Source organism: Lithobates pipiens, unplaced genomic scaffold (assembly GCF_037356315.1).
Source record: "Lithobates pipiens isolate NorthernLeopardFrog02 unplaced genomic scaffold, aLitPip1_a1.2 Scaffold_8, whole genome shotgun sequence".
NCBI classification, from domain to species: Eukaryota; Metazoa; Chordata; class Amphibia; order Anura; family Ranidae; genus Lithobates; species Lithobates pipiens.
This window is the reverse complement of record NW_027507903.1, coordinates 202,901,484-202,916,693: the sequence shown is the minus strand read 5'-3', so window position 1 is coordinate 202,916,693 and position 15,210 is coordinate 202,901,484. Positions and strand designations below refer to the sequence as shown.

The following is a 15,210-nucleotide window of genomic DNA, read 5'->3' as shown; positions in this document are numbered from 1 at the left end:
AGCAGCACTGCGGAGAGCACAACACGGGGAAGTTCAGGCATGCAGTGATTAGGGTGTGCACACTTGACACACCCCCTGCACATGCCTATGCTTAGAACACACAATGGATAGCACTTGCAGTAGTATGCTTCTATGAGCAGACTTAGAACAGACAATGGTTGACACTTGCACTAGTATGATTCTATGATCAGTTTTAGAACAGACAATGGTTGGCACTTGCAGTAGTATGTTTCTATGAGCAGACTTAGAACAGACAATGGTTGACACTTGCACTAGTATGATTCTATGATCAGTTTTAGAACAGACAATGGTTGGCACTTGCAGTAGTATGATTCTATGATCAGACTTAGAACACACAATGGTTGGCACTTGCAGTAGTATGGTTCTATGATCAGATTTAGAACAGACAATGGTTGGCACTTACAGTAGTATGGTTCTATGATCAGATTTAGAACAGAGAATGGTTGGCACTTACAGTAGTATGGTTCTATGATCAGATTTAGAACAGAGAATGGTTGGCACTTGCAGTAGTATGGTTCTATGATCAGATTTAGAACAGAGAATGGTTGGCACTTGCAGTAGTATGGTTCTATGATCAGATTTAGAACAGAGAATGGTTGGCACTTGCAGTAGTATGGTTCTATGATCAGATTTAGAACAGAGAATGGTTGACACTTGCAGTAGTATGATTCTATGATCAGACTTAGAACACACAATGGTTGGCACTTGCAGTAGTATGATTCTATGATCAGACTTAGAACACACAATGGTTGGCACTTGCAGTAGTATGATTCTATGATCAGACTTAGAACACACAATGGTTGGCACTTGCAGTAGTATGATTCTATGATCAGACTTAGAACACACAATGGTTGGCACTTGCAGTAGTATGGTTCTATGATCAGATTTAGAACAGACAATGGTTGGCACTTGCAGTAGTATGATTATATGATCAGACTTAGAACACACAATGGTTGGCACTTGCAGTAGTATGATTCTATGATCAGACTTAGAACACACAATGGTTGGCACTTGCAGTAGTATGGTTCTATGATCAGATTTAGAACAGACAATGGTTGGCACTTGCAGTAGTATGGTTCTATGATCAGATTTAGAACAGAGAATGGTTGGCACTTGCAGTAGTATGGTTCTATGATCAGATTTAGAACAGACAATGGTTGGCACTTGCAGTAGCATGGTTCTATGATCAGATTTAGAACAGACAATGGTTGGCACTTGCAGTAGTATGGTTCTATGATCAGATTTAGAACACACAATGGTTGGCACTTGCAGTAGTATGGTTCTATGATCAGATTTAGAACAGACCATGGTTGGCACTTGCAGTAGTATGGTTCTATGATCAGATTTAGAACAGACAATGGTTGGCACTTGCAGTAGCATGGTTCTATGATCAGATTTAGAACAGACAATGGTTGGCACTTGCAGTAGTATGGTTCTATGATCAGATTTAGAGCTGGTTCACACCACGTTTCGGATGCATTTCTGCATGCATGTTTTTAATGGGTTTATGACATGTTCTGGTGTGATTTTGATGCATTGCCTTATGCATTCCAGATGCTTTCTTTCTTCTTTTTCACATTTTTTTTCACTGTACTGGGGTCTGGTTCATTATTGATGCGTTTTTGATGTGTTCTAGTGCATTTAGGTGCATTTTTATATGCTATGATAAAAAGAAAACTGCGCTATTAAATAAAAAATACAAATAGAGCTGCAACTCAAAGTGATATACAATACCAACAAAATAAGAAAAACAAAAGAAGCTGCTAAAAAATTTGATATAAATATACAAATGAATACAGAAAAATACATATGTGTTATACCAAATTTGCCATAGTATTTTTTATATATAACACCAGACATAATTTGTAAAAATGTTGAAATGCAAAAAAATGCACAGACACAGAGAAACACAAAGTCTATAGCGCTGGTGATCAACATGTTGATGCTACTGCAACACCCTGTGTAAAATCTTCCTGAGTTGTGCTATAATGTGATTCCACCACCATAAGAAGTGCAGGCTTACCAGACAGCCTATACAATAGGCATGTTACCCACTTCTGGGTGATACGGATCTCCTGTTGCTGTCTCCCACCGTTGTGAGCAATCCACCAACCTGACTTGCTCATTGACTTCCGGCTATGGGAATCCAGCTGCCCGGTATGGGGATATCAACTGGCAAGCTCAGCGGCTAATAGTAAGTACAACCAGCTCGCAGACAACTGAATGAACCTGTCTAACAGTGCGTTAAAAACAAGGGGTTAGTCTGCACACATTTGCAAACGCATGCGTAAGCCAAAGAGCCTCGTCACGGCACCCTGGTATTTGTGGTCCTAACACTAAAACATGAGTGTCCCCACAGCAGGGGTGGATCCAGAGTCCAGTCTCGGGAGGGGCACTGCTATAAAATATGTTTGTTTGGGGGCAATTTATATGGGAAATGGCTGGTATTGGCGCTTCAATCATTACGGCACCATGGTTGTTATGGTGTCAGGATGATTGAAGCGCATTATTTCTATTAATACATTGTAATATAAAATTAAATGGTTCAACTCACCATAATGCAGAATCAGTGGGAGCTCTGAGGGTGTCATTTGCCATGTCGCCTGCCACCAAATGCGGATTGTCACTTGCCACGTCACTTGTCACCAAATGCAGATTGTTACTTGCCACGTCACCTGCCACACATTGCGGATTGTCACTTGCCACGTTGCCTGCCACACATTGCGGATTTCCACTTGCCACGTAGCCTGCCACACATTGCGGATTGCCACTTGCCACGTAGCCTGCCACACATTGCGGATTGTCACTTGCCACGTCACCTGCCAGACATTGCGGATTGTCACTTGCCACGTTGCCTGCCACCAGATGTGGATTGCCACGTAGCCTGCCACACATTGCGGATTGTCACTTGCCATGTCACCTGCCACACATTGCTGATTGTCACTTGCCACGTAGCCTGCCACACATTGCTGATTGTCACTTGCCACATAGCCTGCCACACATTGCGGATTGTCACTTGCCACGTCGCCTGCCACCAGATGCGGATTGCCACGTAGCCTGCCACACATTGTGGATTGCCACTTGCCACGTCACCTGCCACACATTGCGGATTGTCACTTGCCACGTTGCCTACCACACATTGCGGATTGCCACTTGCCACGTAGCCTGCCACACATTGCGGATTGTCACTTGCCACGTCACCTGCCACACATTGCGGATTGTCACTTGCCACGTCGCCTGCCACCAGATGCGGATTGCCACGTAGCCTGCCACACATTGCGGATTGTCACTTGCCACGTCACCTGCCACACATTGCGGATTGTCACTTGCCACGTCGCCTGCCACCAGATGCGGATTGCCACGTAGCCTGCCACACATTGCGGATTGCCACTTGACACGTCACCTGCCACACATTGCGGATTGTCACTTGCCACGTTGCCTGCCACACATTGCGGATTGCCACTTGCCACGTAGCCTGCCACACATTGCGGATTGTCACTTGCCACGTTGCCTACCACACATTGCGGATTGCCACTTGCAACGTAGCCTGCCACACATTGCGGATTGTCACTTGCCACGTCGCCTGCCACCAGATGCGGATTGCCACGTAGCCTGCCACACATTGCGGATTGCCACTTGACACGTCACCTGCCACACATTGCGGATTGTCACTTGCCACGTTGCCTGCCACACATTGCGGATTGCCACGTAGCCTGCCACACATTGCGGATTGTCACTTGCCACGTCACCTGCCACACATTGCTGATTGTCACTTGCCACGTAACCTGCCACACATTGCTGATTGTCACTTGCCACGTAGTCTGCCACACATTGCGGATTGCCACTTGCCACGTAGTCTGCCACACATTGCGGATTGCCACTTGCCACGTAGCCTGCCACACATTGCGGATTGTCACCTACTGTGTCACTTTTCTGCTAAGGTGTTCTTTTGTTGAGTCCAGAGTGAAGATAGGCAGCAGAGAGATGATGTAATCTCTCTGCTGCACACAGCTTCCCGCACAGTGAGGGCGGAACTGGAGGGATGCAGGGCAGTGAGAGATGATGTCATCTCCCTGCTCCCCTACCTGCTGACTTCCTGATTGGCCAGCAGCCCTCCTAAGCCGCCCAGCTGCCCCCCCTCACCCGTCCACTCAGCGCAATCACCTGCGGAACCGGCCGCGCTGGAACCCGCGGAACCGGCCGCACTGGCACCTGCGGAACCGGCCGCGGAACCGGCCACGCTGTTACCCGCGGAACCGGATGCGATTGCACCCGTGGAACCGGCCGCGCTGTCATCAGCTGCCGGTATTCTCGGAGGGGGCAATTGACCCGTTGCCCCCCCCTGGATCCGCCCCTGCCCCACAGTCAATCATATGCACTCTATTACGTTTCCAATACAATTCAGTGCAGGAAAAATGTTCAACTTTTTTTTTCTGGAACTGGAACGCCCTGGAACTAACCACATTGGTGTGAACTATGCCATTGGAAGCCTTATAACCTACTATGCATTCATTTTTGTTGCAGAAGAAAATGCACGGGACTGCATGTGATGTGAAGTGGCCCTTAGAACAGACAATAAGTTGACATTTAGCCCTTGTACACACGGTCGGAGAATCCGTCGGAATGTGTCCTATCGGACCGTGTTGTCGGAAAATCCAACTGTGTGTGGTATGCATCAGACTGATTCCGTCAGAATATCCGTCGGACCCAATTTTCCAACTTGTTGGAAATATTTTCCGACAAACTGGTCCGATCGGACATACTCCGATCATGTGTAGAGAATTCCGATCAGACAAAGTGCCACGCATGCTCAGATCAAATTCCTACACCAAAGCTATTGGTTACTAGCCTGAACGTAGTCCCGTCGTAACGAAATAACGTCATCACATCCTGAACGATCGGATTTTCCGACAGTATTATGGTTCTATGATCAGACCTAGAACAGAAATTTGGTTGGCACTTAGGTGATATGGTGATCCGACCTAAAACAGACGAGTGGTTGGCACTTATGGTGATATGGTGATCAGACTTAGAAAAAGACAATTGGTTGACACTGGCACTGGTATGGTTCTATGATCAGACTCAGAACACACAATTGGTTGGCACCTGTGGTGATATGGTGATCAGACCTAGAACAGACAAGTGGTTGGTACTTATGGTGATCAGACTTATAAAAGCTTATAAAATGCTCAGAACATACAATTGGTTGGCACTTGTGGTAATGTGCTGATCAGACTTAGAATAGACAATCGGTTGGCAGTGGCAATAGTATGGCTCTATGATCAGACTCAGAACAGACAATTGGTTGGCACTTGTGGTGATATGGCGATCAGACTTAGAACAGACAATTGGTTGGCACTGGCAGTGGTATGGCTCTATGATCAGACTCAGAACACACAATTGCTTGGCACTTGTGAGGATCAGACTTAGAATAGACAATTGGTTGGTACTGGCAATAGTATGGTTCTATGATCAGACTCAGAACAGACAATTGGTTGACACTTATGGTGATATGGTAATCAGACTTAGAAAAAGACAATTGGTTGGCACTGGCAGTGGTATGGTTCCATGATCAGTCTCAGAACCCACAATTGGTTGGCACTTGTGGTAATATGGTGATCAGACTTAGAATAGACAATCGGTTGGGACTGGCAATGGTATGGTTCTATGATCAGACTCAGAACAGACAATTGGTTGACACTTATGGTCAGGGCCGTTTTTAAGGCAGGGCAAAAGGGGCAGCTGCCCTGGGCCCTGTCATTGTTGTGGGGCCCAAAGCAGCTGCCTCCTACTTGCCATTGCCAACTATCCTGGTTTAAATTCCCTCGTTCCTTGAGGTTTTAGTCCTGTGCTGTGTCCCAATATCTCAGTGTGAAGTGCTGGTACTAATGCTGTCCAGCTCTGCCCTATTGTTGTGTACAGATGACTCGCCTGCAAACCCTTTGCATTCATATGTAAATAGTGGCGAACGGCGGCATTGATATGTATATCATGCCTCCCTGAGGTCATATACACAGTAATCTCTAGGAACCAATCAACCAGCAGAAATCATGTGCTGCAACCTCTAGTAACTAATCAGTGAGCTGTAATGAGTGCTGTAACCTCTAGCAACCTGTCAGTGAGCAGTAATGATACACTGTAATCTCTGGCAACCAATCACAATAGCTGCCTGATCTGATTTAGTAAACTGATTTTGAGTCTAGCTGCTATTTATTGTATGTCTCAGAGCAGGTGGAGAGCAAAACTGCATGCAGGGGCCCCAAGAAAAGTTTTACCCCGGGTCCAATCAATATTAAAGTGATTGTAAACCCTTACAAACCAATTTGACCTACAGGTAAGCCTAGATTAAGGCTTACCTGTAGGTCCAAGAAATATCTCCTAAACCTACACGGTTTAGGAGATATTTGCCAAAACACAGGCATCGCTGTCTACGGTGTGCAGGCGCACTGAGCACGGCGCTGTTAACGGCGATATGCCACGAGTGGCGGCTCCCGTGCGCATGCGCGGGAATGACGTCATTGCGGCTACGCCGAATGACAGCACCGGAGCAGCGAGACCCGCCAAGAAGTTGGAGGCTCCGTACATAAGGGGACAGCGGTAACTTCACTTGCTCCTGTGTCAGGTAAGTGACACATAATGGACTACTATGCGATGCATAGGCTCCCGGATTCCGATAAGCCCCTCGCCCGCAGACCCCGGCAACCAACGGCCAGGGTTGTCGGGAAGAGGCCCTTGTCCTCATCAACATGGGGACAAGGTGCTTTGGGGTGGGGGGGGCCACGCGGCCACCCCTTCCCCAAGGCACCCCCCATGTTGAGGGCACGCGGCCTGGTACGGCTTGGGGGGGGGGGCGCTCGCTCGCCCCCCCTTTCCTGGCTGGCCGGGTAGAGTGCTCGAACAAGGGTCTGATGTGGACCTGGGGGGGACATCCACGCCGATTTTTTTCGGCGTTGGGGTTCCCTTTTAAGTCCATACCAGGTGGCAGGGCCAGCGATGTCTCCTTTGCGGGCCCCGCCTACCTGGAGACCCGCTCGAAATGAGCAGACTTTTCTCCGGGCGGGAAAAGTCCGTTCATTTCAAAAGTACAGCGGACTGGCATACACACAGCCGGATTGTCCGCCGAAATGTAAGTCTGGTGGGAAGATTGGAGTGCAAAACTACTTTCTAAGTCCGCCGTACTTTCGGGTCAAAAAAGTATGCCGGAGGCTACACACGGGGGGATTGTCCGGCGGACTTGAGTTTGCCGGACTTTTCCACCCAATTGTTTGATCGTGTGTAGGCGGCAAAAGAGGAAGTAACTGCTTATGGTGATATGGTGAACAGACTCAAAGCAGACAATTGGTTGGCACTGGCAGTTGTGTGAGTAGTATGATCGTGCCAGCATTGTGTGTCTGAACAGTGTGGATGAGATGAATGGTGTGCCGATCAGATTGCTCCTGTCACCTGTCACATGTCACCTGTCATCCTGCTCATGTCACCTCATGCAGACAATTGTCTGCTCCTCCTCTCAGAGTAATAACTGTTGCCACTTTCCTTCAGCAGCAATTCTAGGAAGGCTGAGAATTAGAAATCATTTAGTGAACAGGCAGTAGACATTAGAGAGTCTTAGGAGAATGCTGCACATCTGGTTTCGCTTATCCTAACCCTTCAGTGGGCTCTGCATCTTATTCCAGCAGCTAATTGTATAAAGTGACGGGAGGCTGGTGACTGCCTTCACTACTTCAAATAGTCTGCAGGAGATTAGAGGGGATCAGTCTCCTTAGGATCTCACATAGAGCTTGCAATCAATCTCTCCTGTCCGGATGGATATCCTCCCTGCTCACTGGTAACAACATATAGGCCCTGGAGATCACTATAAACTGACATTGTGACAGTGCACAGCTTCATTATTATCACAGGTCACACTGCAAGAGAGGGATCTGTACTGATCACTATATATTATTGCTTCTGGGTAACTATGCCAGGCATGCAAATCAAATGGCATGCAGTTAAATCATTTTCTTATGCTTTTATTATGCACAACCCCAGAACTGCCACTTTTGTCTGACATGCATGCTTGTGATGCTGTGTCATTTATTACGTTTTTAATAGTTAACTCAGGTGCTGTTGGTTTGTGTGTAAGAGGAGACTTTAATGTCGCACACAAGAGCTGTCACCCTGCACTAGACCTCTGCACCTCCCACCCTACATAGACTGACTGGCCAATAAGATCTGCCTTGATGCATGCATTGTTATTCATCAGAACACCGGCCAATCACAGATGGAATTCCATTGTAACCAAACAGGCTAAGTTAAAGAGCCTGGAGAGAGGACTTACAATCAAAGAGAAGGATCTTACCTTGGGTACAAGGACTGGACCGACTGCCCCATCCATTACAGCAGCATCACCTATTCATCCATCACTAGGGAAATGATTGAAGAATCAGAAATAAAGGACTGCCTGAAATTATAAGTACCTGCTTGGAAGGCCAATAAAAAAAAGAAAAGAAAGCTCCAGTGAGGCTACAGGAAAAAATCAATGTTCTGGAGATGGAGAAGGGGACTTCTTTGGGACTTTGTCACTTGTGTGTCCTCCTGACCCTATTCATGGTGATCTTCCCCTGTTCGCATGGAAACTGGATGTAGGTACCTTTCATTTCTTTCACTAGCTTCAAATGTCCATAGATGATCCAGATTTGCAGATTTAGTTTTTTCTTTAAAAAAAAAAAAAAGATTTTATACTTTTTATCCTGTGTTGATTGAAAGCAACACCTATGATGTGTGTTCTTATCCAAGCGCTTCATCTTCTCACTGCTGAGTCCACAATTGTAATTATGACCCAAGTGTCCAATTTGCGGTCATTTGTTCAGATCTATAGCAGACCAGCACAGAAGAATTGGAGTGTTCCAGTATCAGCACTCTCTTCCTAAACAGCAAAGCCTTTTCCCCAAAGCACATCTGGAGTCTCCAAACAAAGAAAATGACAGCTCTCAAATATGTTTACATGCAGCTCTAAAAAATGTTAAACATATTTCATTCCATCTCCATTGCAAGTTCAGTTCTGGTTTGTCAAAATATTTCAAGCTGACCTCCTTTGTTTCTTTCAGGGACTTGGCATGTTCCATAGAGGCATATTTTATTAGATGGATTAAAACATTATGGTCAAGTCTGCTCTTTGCCCCCAGAGAAAACTATTTCTTGAAGGGTAGTTCTTTTTTTTATGTTTGCAATTGATAGCATTGTTCCAAATACATGCTGATTTATTTTAAAAAAAAATCTAAGAAATAAATAATACTATGTTATGTACGTTTAGCTTTTGTTTTTCCTGTTTGAAATTGGCAACATTGTTCCAAATCCATGTAAAGTTTTATTTATTTTTTTAATCTAAAAAATATAGAAAACTCCTTCATGTAGGTTTAGTTTTTTCTGTTCCTTATATTGTTCCTAATTCATGCAAAGGTTTATATATATATATATATATATATATATATATATATATATATATATATATATATATATATATATATATATACACACACATACACAGAACCTTTGCATGCATTAGGAACAATATTGCCAATTGCAAACAGAAAATATATATATTGATAGATAGATAGATAGATAGATAGATAGATAGATAGATAGATAGATAGATAGATGTGTGTGTATATATATATATATGTATATGTATATATATATATATATATATTATTATTATTATACAGGTTTTACATAGCGCCAACAGTTTGCACAGCACTTGACAAAATAAAGGCATACATTACAGTTACATTACAATTTGGTACAAGAGAAATCAGAGGGCCCTGCTCATTAGAGCTTACAAACGAAACATATATATATATATATATATATATATATATATATATATATATATATATATATATATATATATATATATATATATATACTAAGAAATAAATATATTGAATGTGGAGATTATTTAATATAGGTTTTAGCTTTTTCCATTGTTCCAAATCTATGTAAAGGTCTTTTTTTAAATCCAAAAAATAAAGAAATATGTTTTTTTTCAGTTTGCAATTGGCAACTTTGTTCCAAATCCATACTTTATATATATATATATATATATATATATATATATATATATATATATATATATATATATATATATATATATATATATATATATATATATATATATATATATATGTATATATATATATATATATATATATATATATAAAATCTGAGAAAAATCACAAAAAAATTTAATTTACGTTTAGCTTTCATTTTTCCTGTTGGGAATATTGTTCGAAACCCATGCAAATTTTTTATTTTTTAAAAGTCAAAAAATAAATAAAACTATTTGACATTAAAAAAAATATATATTTAATGTAGGTTTATGTTTTTTTTTTTTCTGTTTGCAAATGGCAACATTGCTCCAAACTCATTCAGAGCTCGTTCACACCAAATGCAGTCCAGTGCGTTTTTATTTTACCTAAAAAACGTATTGAATAGTGTTTAACATGGATTCCAATGGTCCTAGTGTACAGTGCATTCCAGTGAAGTCAACAAAAGTAGAGCATGTTGCATTTTTTTGTATAGAAAGCATCTAGAATGCTGCGACAAAATGCATTAAAAATGCATAGGAACGCACATGTCCTCAATTGAGATGAAGAAAAAAAAGAGGGGTAAAAAACGCACTGAACTTAAGCAAAAATGCACCGGAATGCATGAAAAACGTGCATGCAGAAACACATCCAGAGGACAGAAATTTTGATTTTGAACCTTTTAACCTCAAAGTTTTTATTTTTTATTTTTTTATTAATCTAAGGAACAAACAAAACTATGTCATGCAAGTTTTTTTTTTTTTTTTTTTTTTTCAGTTTGCAGTTGGTAACATTGGGGGTTAATTTACTAAAACTGGAGAGTGCAAAATCTGGTGCATGGAGACCAATCAGCTTCTTCAATGAAGCCATGCCAAAAAAAAAAAACTGTGGAAAGCTGAAGAGCTGCACCAGATTTTGCACTCTACAGTTTTAGTGAATCAATTCCATTGCTCCAAATCCATTCATATGCTTTTTTAATCTAAGAAATATGTTGAAACTCCTGCAGAACGCTTTCTGAGAATTTCTCAGCTATAGATATATTATGTATGTTTGTTTTAGGTCTCTTTTTGAAATGTATTTGAAATTATTTTGTTTTAAATCAAAATTGTTACAAACTTTATTTCGGTTCTCCCTAGTTGGAATGCCGTTTTTTTTTATCTGGAATATGCTTTCGCACGTTGCACCCTCATTGTTAAAATTGGCAGCCTTGACAGAACAGCAAGTATTAGTTACATTGCACAGCTGTCTTCTAGTCATTTGCTGCATCTCTTTTGATTCTGGATTAACTAGATTACTGTGTGATGTTGTGATACCTTATCTGGATCAGATCTTTTATGGATGTGCTAATCCTCTGGATTCCTGTAGCATAGTTGAAACCCTGTGTACTGTTTTCTATGTGTGTTTCTTTGTTCTTCTGTTTGATGCTGGTGACATAAAATGCACTTCAGATAAGAGCTATATATATTTTCTTATTGTATGACATTTTTTTTTTTTTTCTTGTTAGGAGTCTCTGGCCAAAATAGCCATAAATATCGCCAGTCAGTCTACTTGCTTGTTAGAAAATTGCCCACATGTTAACACTTGGGTCTGAAGAATTCAGGGCTTTATTTACTAAGCAGCATTAAGCCACAAATACTGGAATTCTATACATTTCTGGTGCTCTTACAATAGGGACCTTAGCTCGGAGCGAATACATTATTTGTCCAAGTTAGTATCCAACAGCATTTTGTAAGTCCAATAACTATTTTACAGTTTGCTGTGATAAATTATAATGGCTTCTCTAATCAAAACTTGTGGATTGTTAAAGTAGTAACTGTAAGGTGTCATGGCATGCAGGTTTATATACGATTTTTATTTGCAGTACTATATTTGTGGTTTAGGAACCTTAAAAAATTAGGAGCTCAGTGGTGAATGTTTGCCCTAAATCTTTTTCAACCATTTTACCCAGTGGAACCTTTAAAGTACTTTTAAGGTCTTGGGGAACTCCTGCTAAAGCCACATCAATGGAGACCATTGGGAAATATGACCCCTATACTGGTGGCCAGTAGGAAGAAAGCCCTTCTTGCAGTGGTGGTCAGAATGCTTCCCTTACAAACACTATACAGGCATACCCCACTTTTAAGTACACAATGGGGTTTATTTACTAAAGCTGGAAAGTGCAAAATCAGGCTCACTTCTGCATAGAAACCAACGAGCTTCTAACCCCAGATTATTCAATTAAGCTTTGGTAATAAAACCTGGAAGCTCATTGGTTTCTATGCAGAAGTGAGCCTGATTTTGCACTTTCCAGCTTTAGTAAATAAACCCCATTGTGTAGTAAAAAATAGGGTATGCCTGTAAAGGTTGATTGGGTTCATACAGTTGGTTTGGCCAAGTGGCGTCGGTCCAGGCACATTGTAGACACCATTAAATGGGAGATCAGTTATCCACAGCTTAAAAAACCCTAGCAAACGCTGGAGAAACCCTGTTTGAGAATGGGTTTTCTGAACTATGGAGGTTACTATGGAGTTAATTTACGAAAGAAGTAGAAATTGCGCTTAGCAAAGTGAATTTTCACACTGTCACCGACCATGGTAAATAAAGTGAAGGTGTTCAGTCTAATCATGTGTAAGAAATATCCTGTGCTTTTGTAATTTACCTCGCACATTGATTGGGTGTTCAAAGAGAACATTTTTACAATACTTACAAAACTTAGTGAAAATTCATTTGGGCAACAGTCACTATCCTTTAGTAAATCAACCCCAATGTGTTTGGCTGACCACAGCTAGTTCAGTAAAGGCAAGTGATGCTCAAAAGGTTGGGCTTCGCTTCTGATAATTGGACATTCAGTGCTAGAGGGTAATAATAAGAGTTTCATGCAGAGATACCACCTGTTACACAGGAAGATATATGAAGCAGGTCTAAGGGGGTCGACTTACTAAAAGCACGTTGCAAGGGAATTTGCCCTTACAGCTTTTATTACCAAAGATTAATTGAACAAGCCGAGGTTAGAAGCTCATTGGTTTCTATGCAGAAGTGAGCCTGATTTTGCACTTTCCAGCTTTAGTAAATAGACCCCATTATGTACTTAAAAGTGGGATATGCCTGTAGAGAACACCACTCCAAAGCCTCATGCACAAAGGAGTAAAAATACAGGCATACCCCACTTTTAAGTACACAATGAGGTTTATTTACTAAAGCTAGAAAGTGCAAAATCAGGTTCACTTCTGCATAGAAACCAATGAGCTTCCAGGTTTTATTATCAAAGCTTAACTGAACAAGCTGGGGTTAGAAGCTCATTGGTTTCTATGTAGAAGGGACCCGGATTTTGAACTTTCCAGCTTTAGTAAATAAACCCCAAAGTGTACTTAAAAGTGGGGTATGCCTGTACGCTGCTTTTACAGGCATCCAGCTTGTTTTTCTAGGCCTCATTTCAGTGTTAGCTTATGTGGCCATGTGCATTAGGAGCTTAGAACCATATTTTAGGAGCAACATTTAAAGGCATAAAAAAATGCTCCAAAGTTGCATTTGGAGAGGAACTTATGAGCAAAGATTACACGTAAGCATAATTTATGCACATAAATGTGTGCTTATGTGTGTAGATTTATTCTAATGGCTAGAATAAGTGAATATTCTTTCCAACAGAATGAGTTTACACTCAATTACTTTTAAACGCCATATGCCTGTGAACGTGCATAAACGCACTTAAAATTATTTGTTCTGCTGTCTTCAAATAAAACATTGGTGCAAAAAATGTATACATCTGTGTGAGGCCTTAGGATGAGTATTGCACTGAGTTCTGTCTACTGTACCAGTCACATGAAAATTGGCAAATATCTGTACACCATATCTGCCCATCTTTAGCCAGCCATACACCATTCTATACATTGCTGCAATTTGCTCTCCGTTGAAACAAGTTGTACATTGTCATCCACAGCCCAAGCAATCTCTTTGTCAGATATTCTAAAGTTAACTAGTTAGTACTTATCTGGGTGTTTTGAGGATATCGGAATTGTAATACATAAAAGTTGTGTGAGCCATTTAAGTGGGTGCTATTAAATAGACTCCATCAGTTTTCTCACCCAAGGCAAATTGACAGCTTATTTGCAATCCCGCCGCCTGTCCTTGCTTTACTGACCTATCCTGTTCCTTTGTTTTGGAAGTCAAACCCTGTGTAAGCTCTTTTTTGGAGTTTACACAAAGTTGATGATGTTGTCTTCTTTGTCAGTGTTTATCCCAGCAAATTAGCCAATCAGACCCAAAGACCGCATCCTGGGAGGAGGCTACCCTCATACCCAACAGTACTGGGTAGCACAATGAAGGTGAGTATAAGGGAATTGGGTTTGGAGTAGTAAAAAACCTTCGCTACGTTGTCCGTTCCCTTTATTATGCACACTTTTTGTTGCTACTGTATTCATCAACATACATTTCCCAGCATGCTGAAATATATTTAAGATCTATTCAACTTATTTTAATTGTTCAGAAATGCTTTTGCAATGATAGATCCTCATAGATCAAGGCAAAGTTCAAGAACCCCTGGCAATCAGCCAGATTTCATCTTCAAATCATCTGGCTTCAGTAAACCTTTAATTAGTTTATTCTGGGTTACTATCATAAGGGACAAGGACTGGTTTGGGAAAGTACTAAAAAGAGACCATAGACATCCAACAAATGCTGCTATACCTATTTCAGCACAGCACATCACATGGCAAAACAACACTAAGGGGTTCATTTACTAAAGGCAAATAGACTGTGCACTTTGCAAAGTACAGTTGCACTCCGCAAGAGCAGTTGCTCCAGAGCTTAGTAAATGAGCAGAAGCTCTGCTGACTTCCATCATCCAATCATATGCAAGCAAAAATGTATTTTTTTTTTTTTCCTTGAACGCGATTGGGTATTCTTTGCAAAGTGATGCTTTCCTCATTTACTAAGTTCTGGAGTAACTGCACTTGCAGGGTGCAACTGCAAAGTGCACAGTCTATTTGTCTTTAGTAAAACAACCCCTTTGAATCAGACTGTTTAGTAGACTCATTTCTGAGTATTAACATTCTGGAAAGTGAATGATTTTGGATCTTTTTATCATTCTTGGAAAAAGATGTGTCCCTGGTGGGTATAAACCTTTGTAGCCAAACAGCTACTCCAAAAA

The 15,210-nt window shown here is 41.6% G+C and overlaps 1 protein-coding gene across 1 annotated transcript in view; it reads left to right on the top strand.

The window, feature by feature from the left end:
• The first annotated feature begins 7,771 nt into the window (after positions 1-7,771).
• Positions 7,772-15,210, top strand: part of WNT16 (Wnt family member 16) — a 41,936-nt gene continuing 34,497 nt past the window's right edge. Inside the window, exon 1 of the mRNA XM_077473558.1 lies at positions 7,772-8,642. Coding sequence (XP_077329684.1) covers positions 8,551-8,642 — 92 coding nt within the window. The 5' untranslated portion in view covers positions 7,772-8,550. The remainder of the gene's footprint in view (positions 8,643-15,210) is intronic.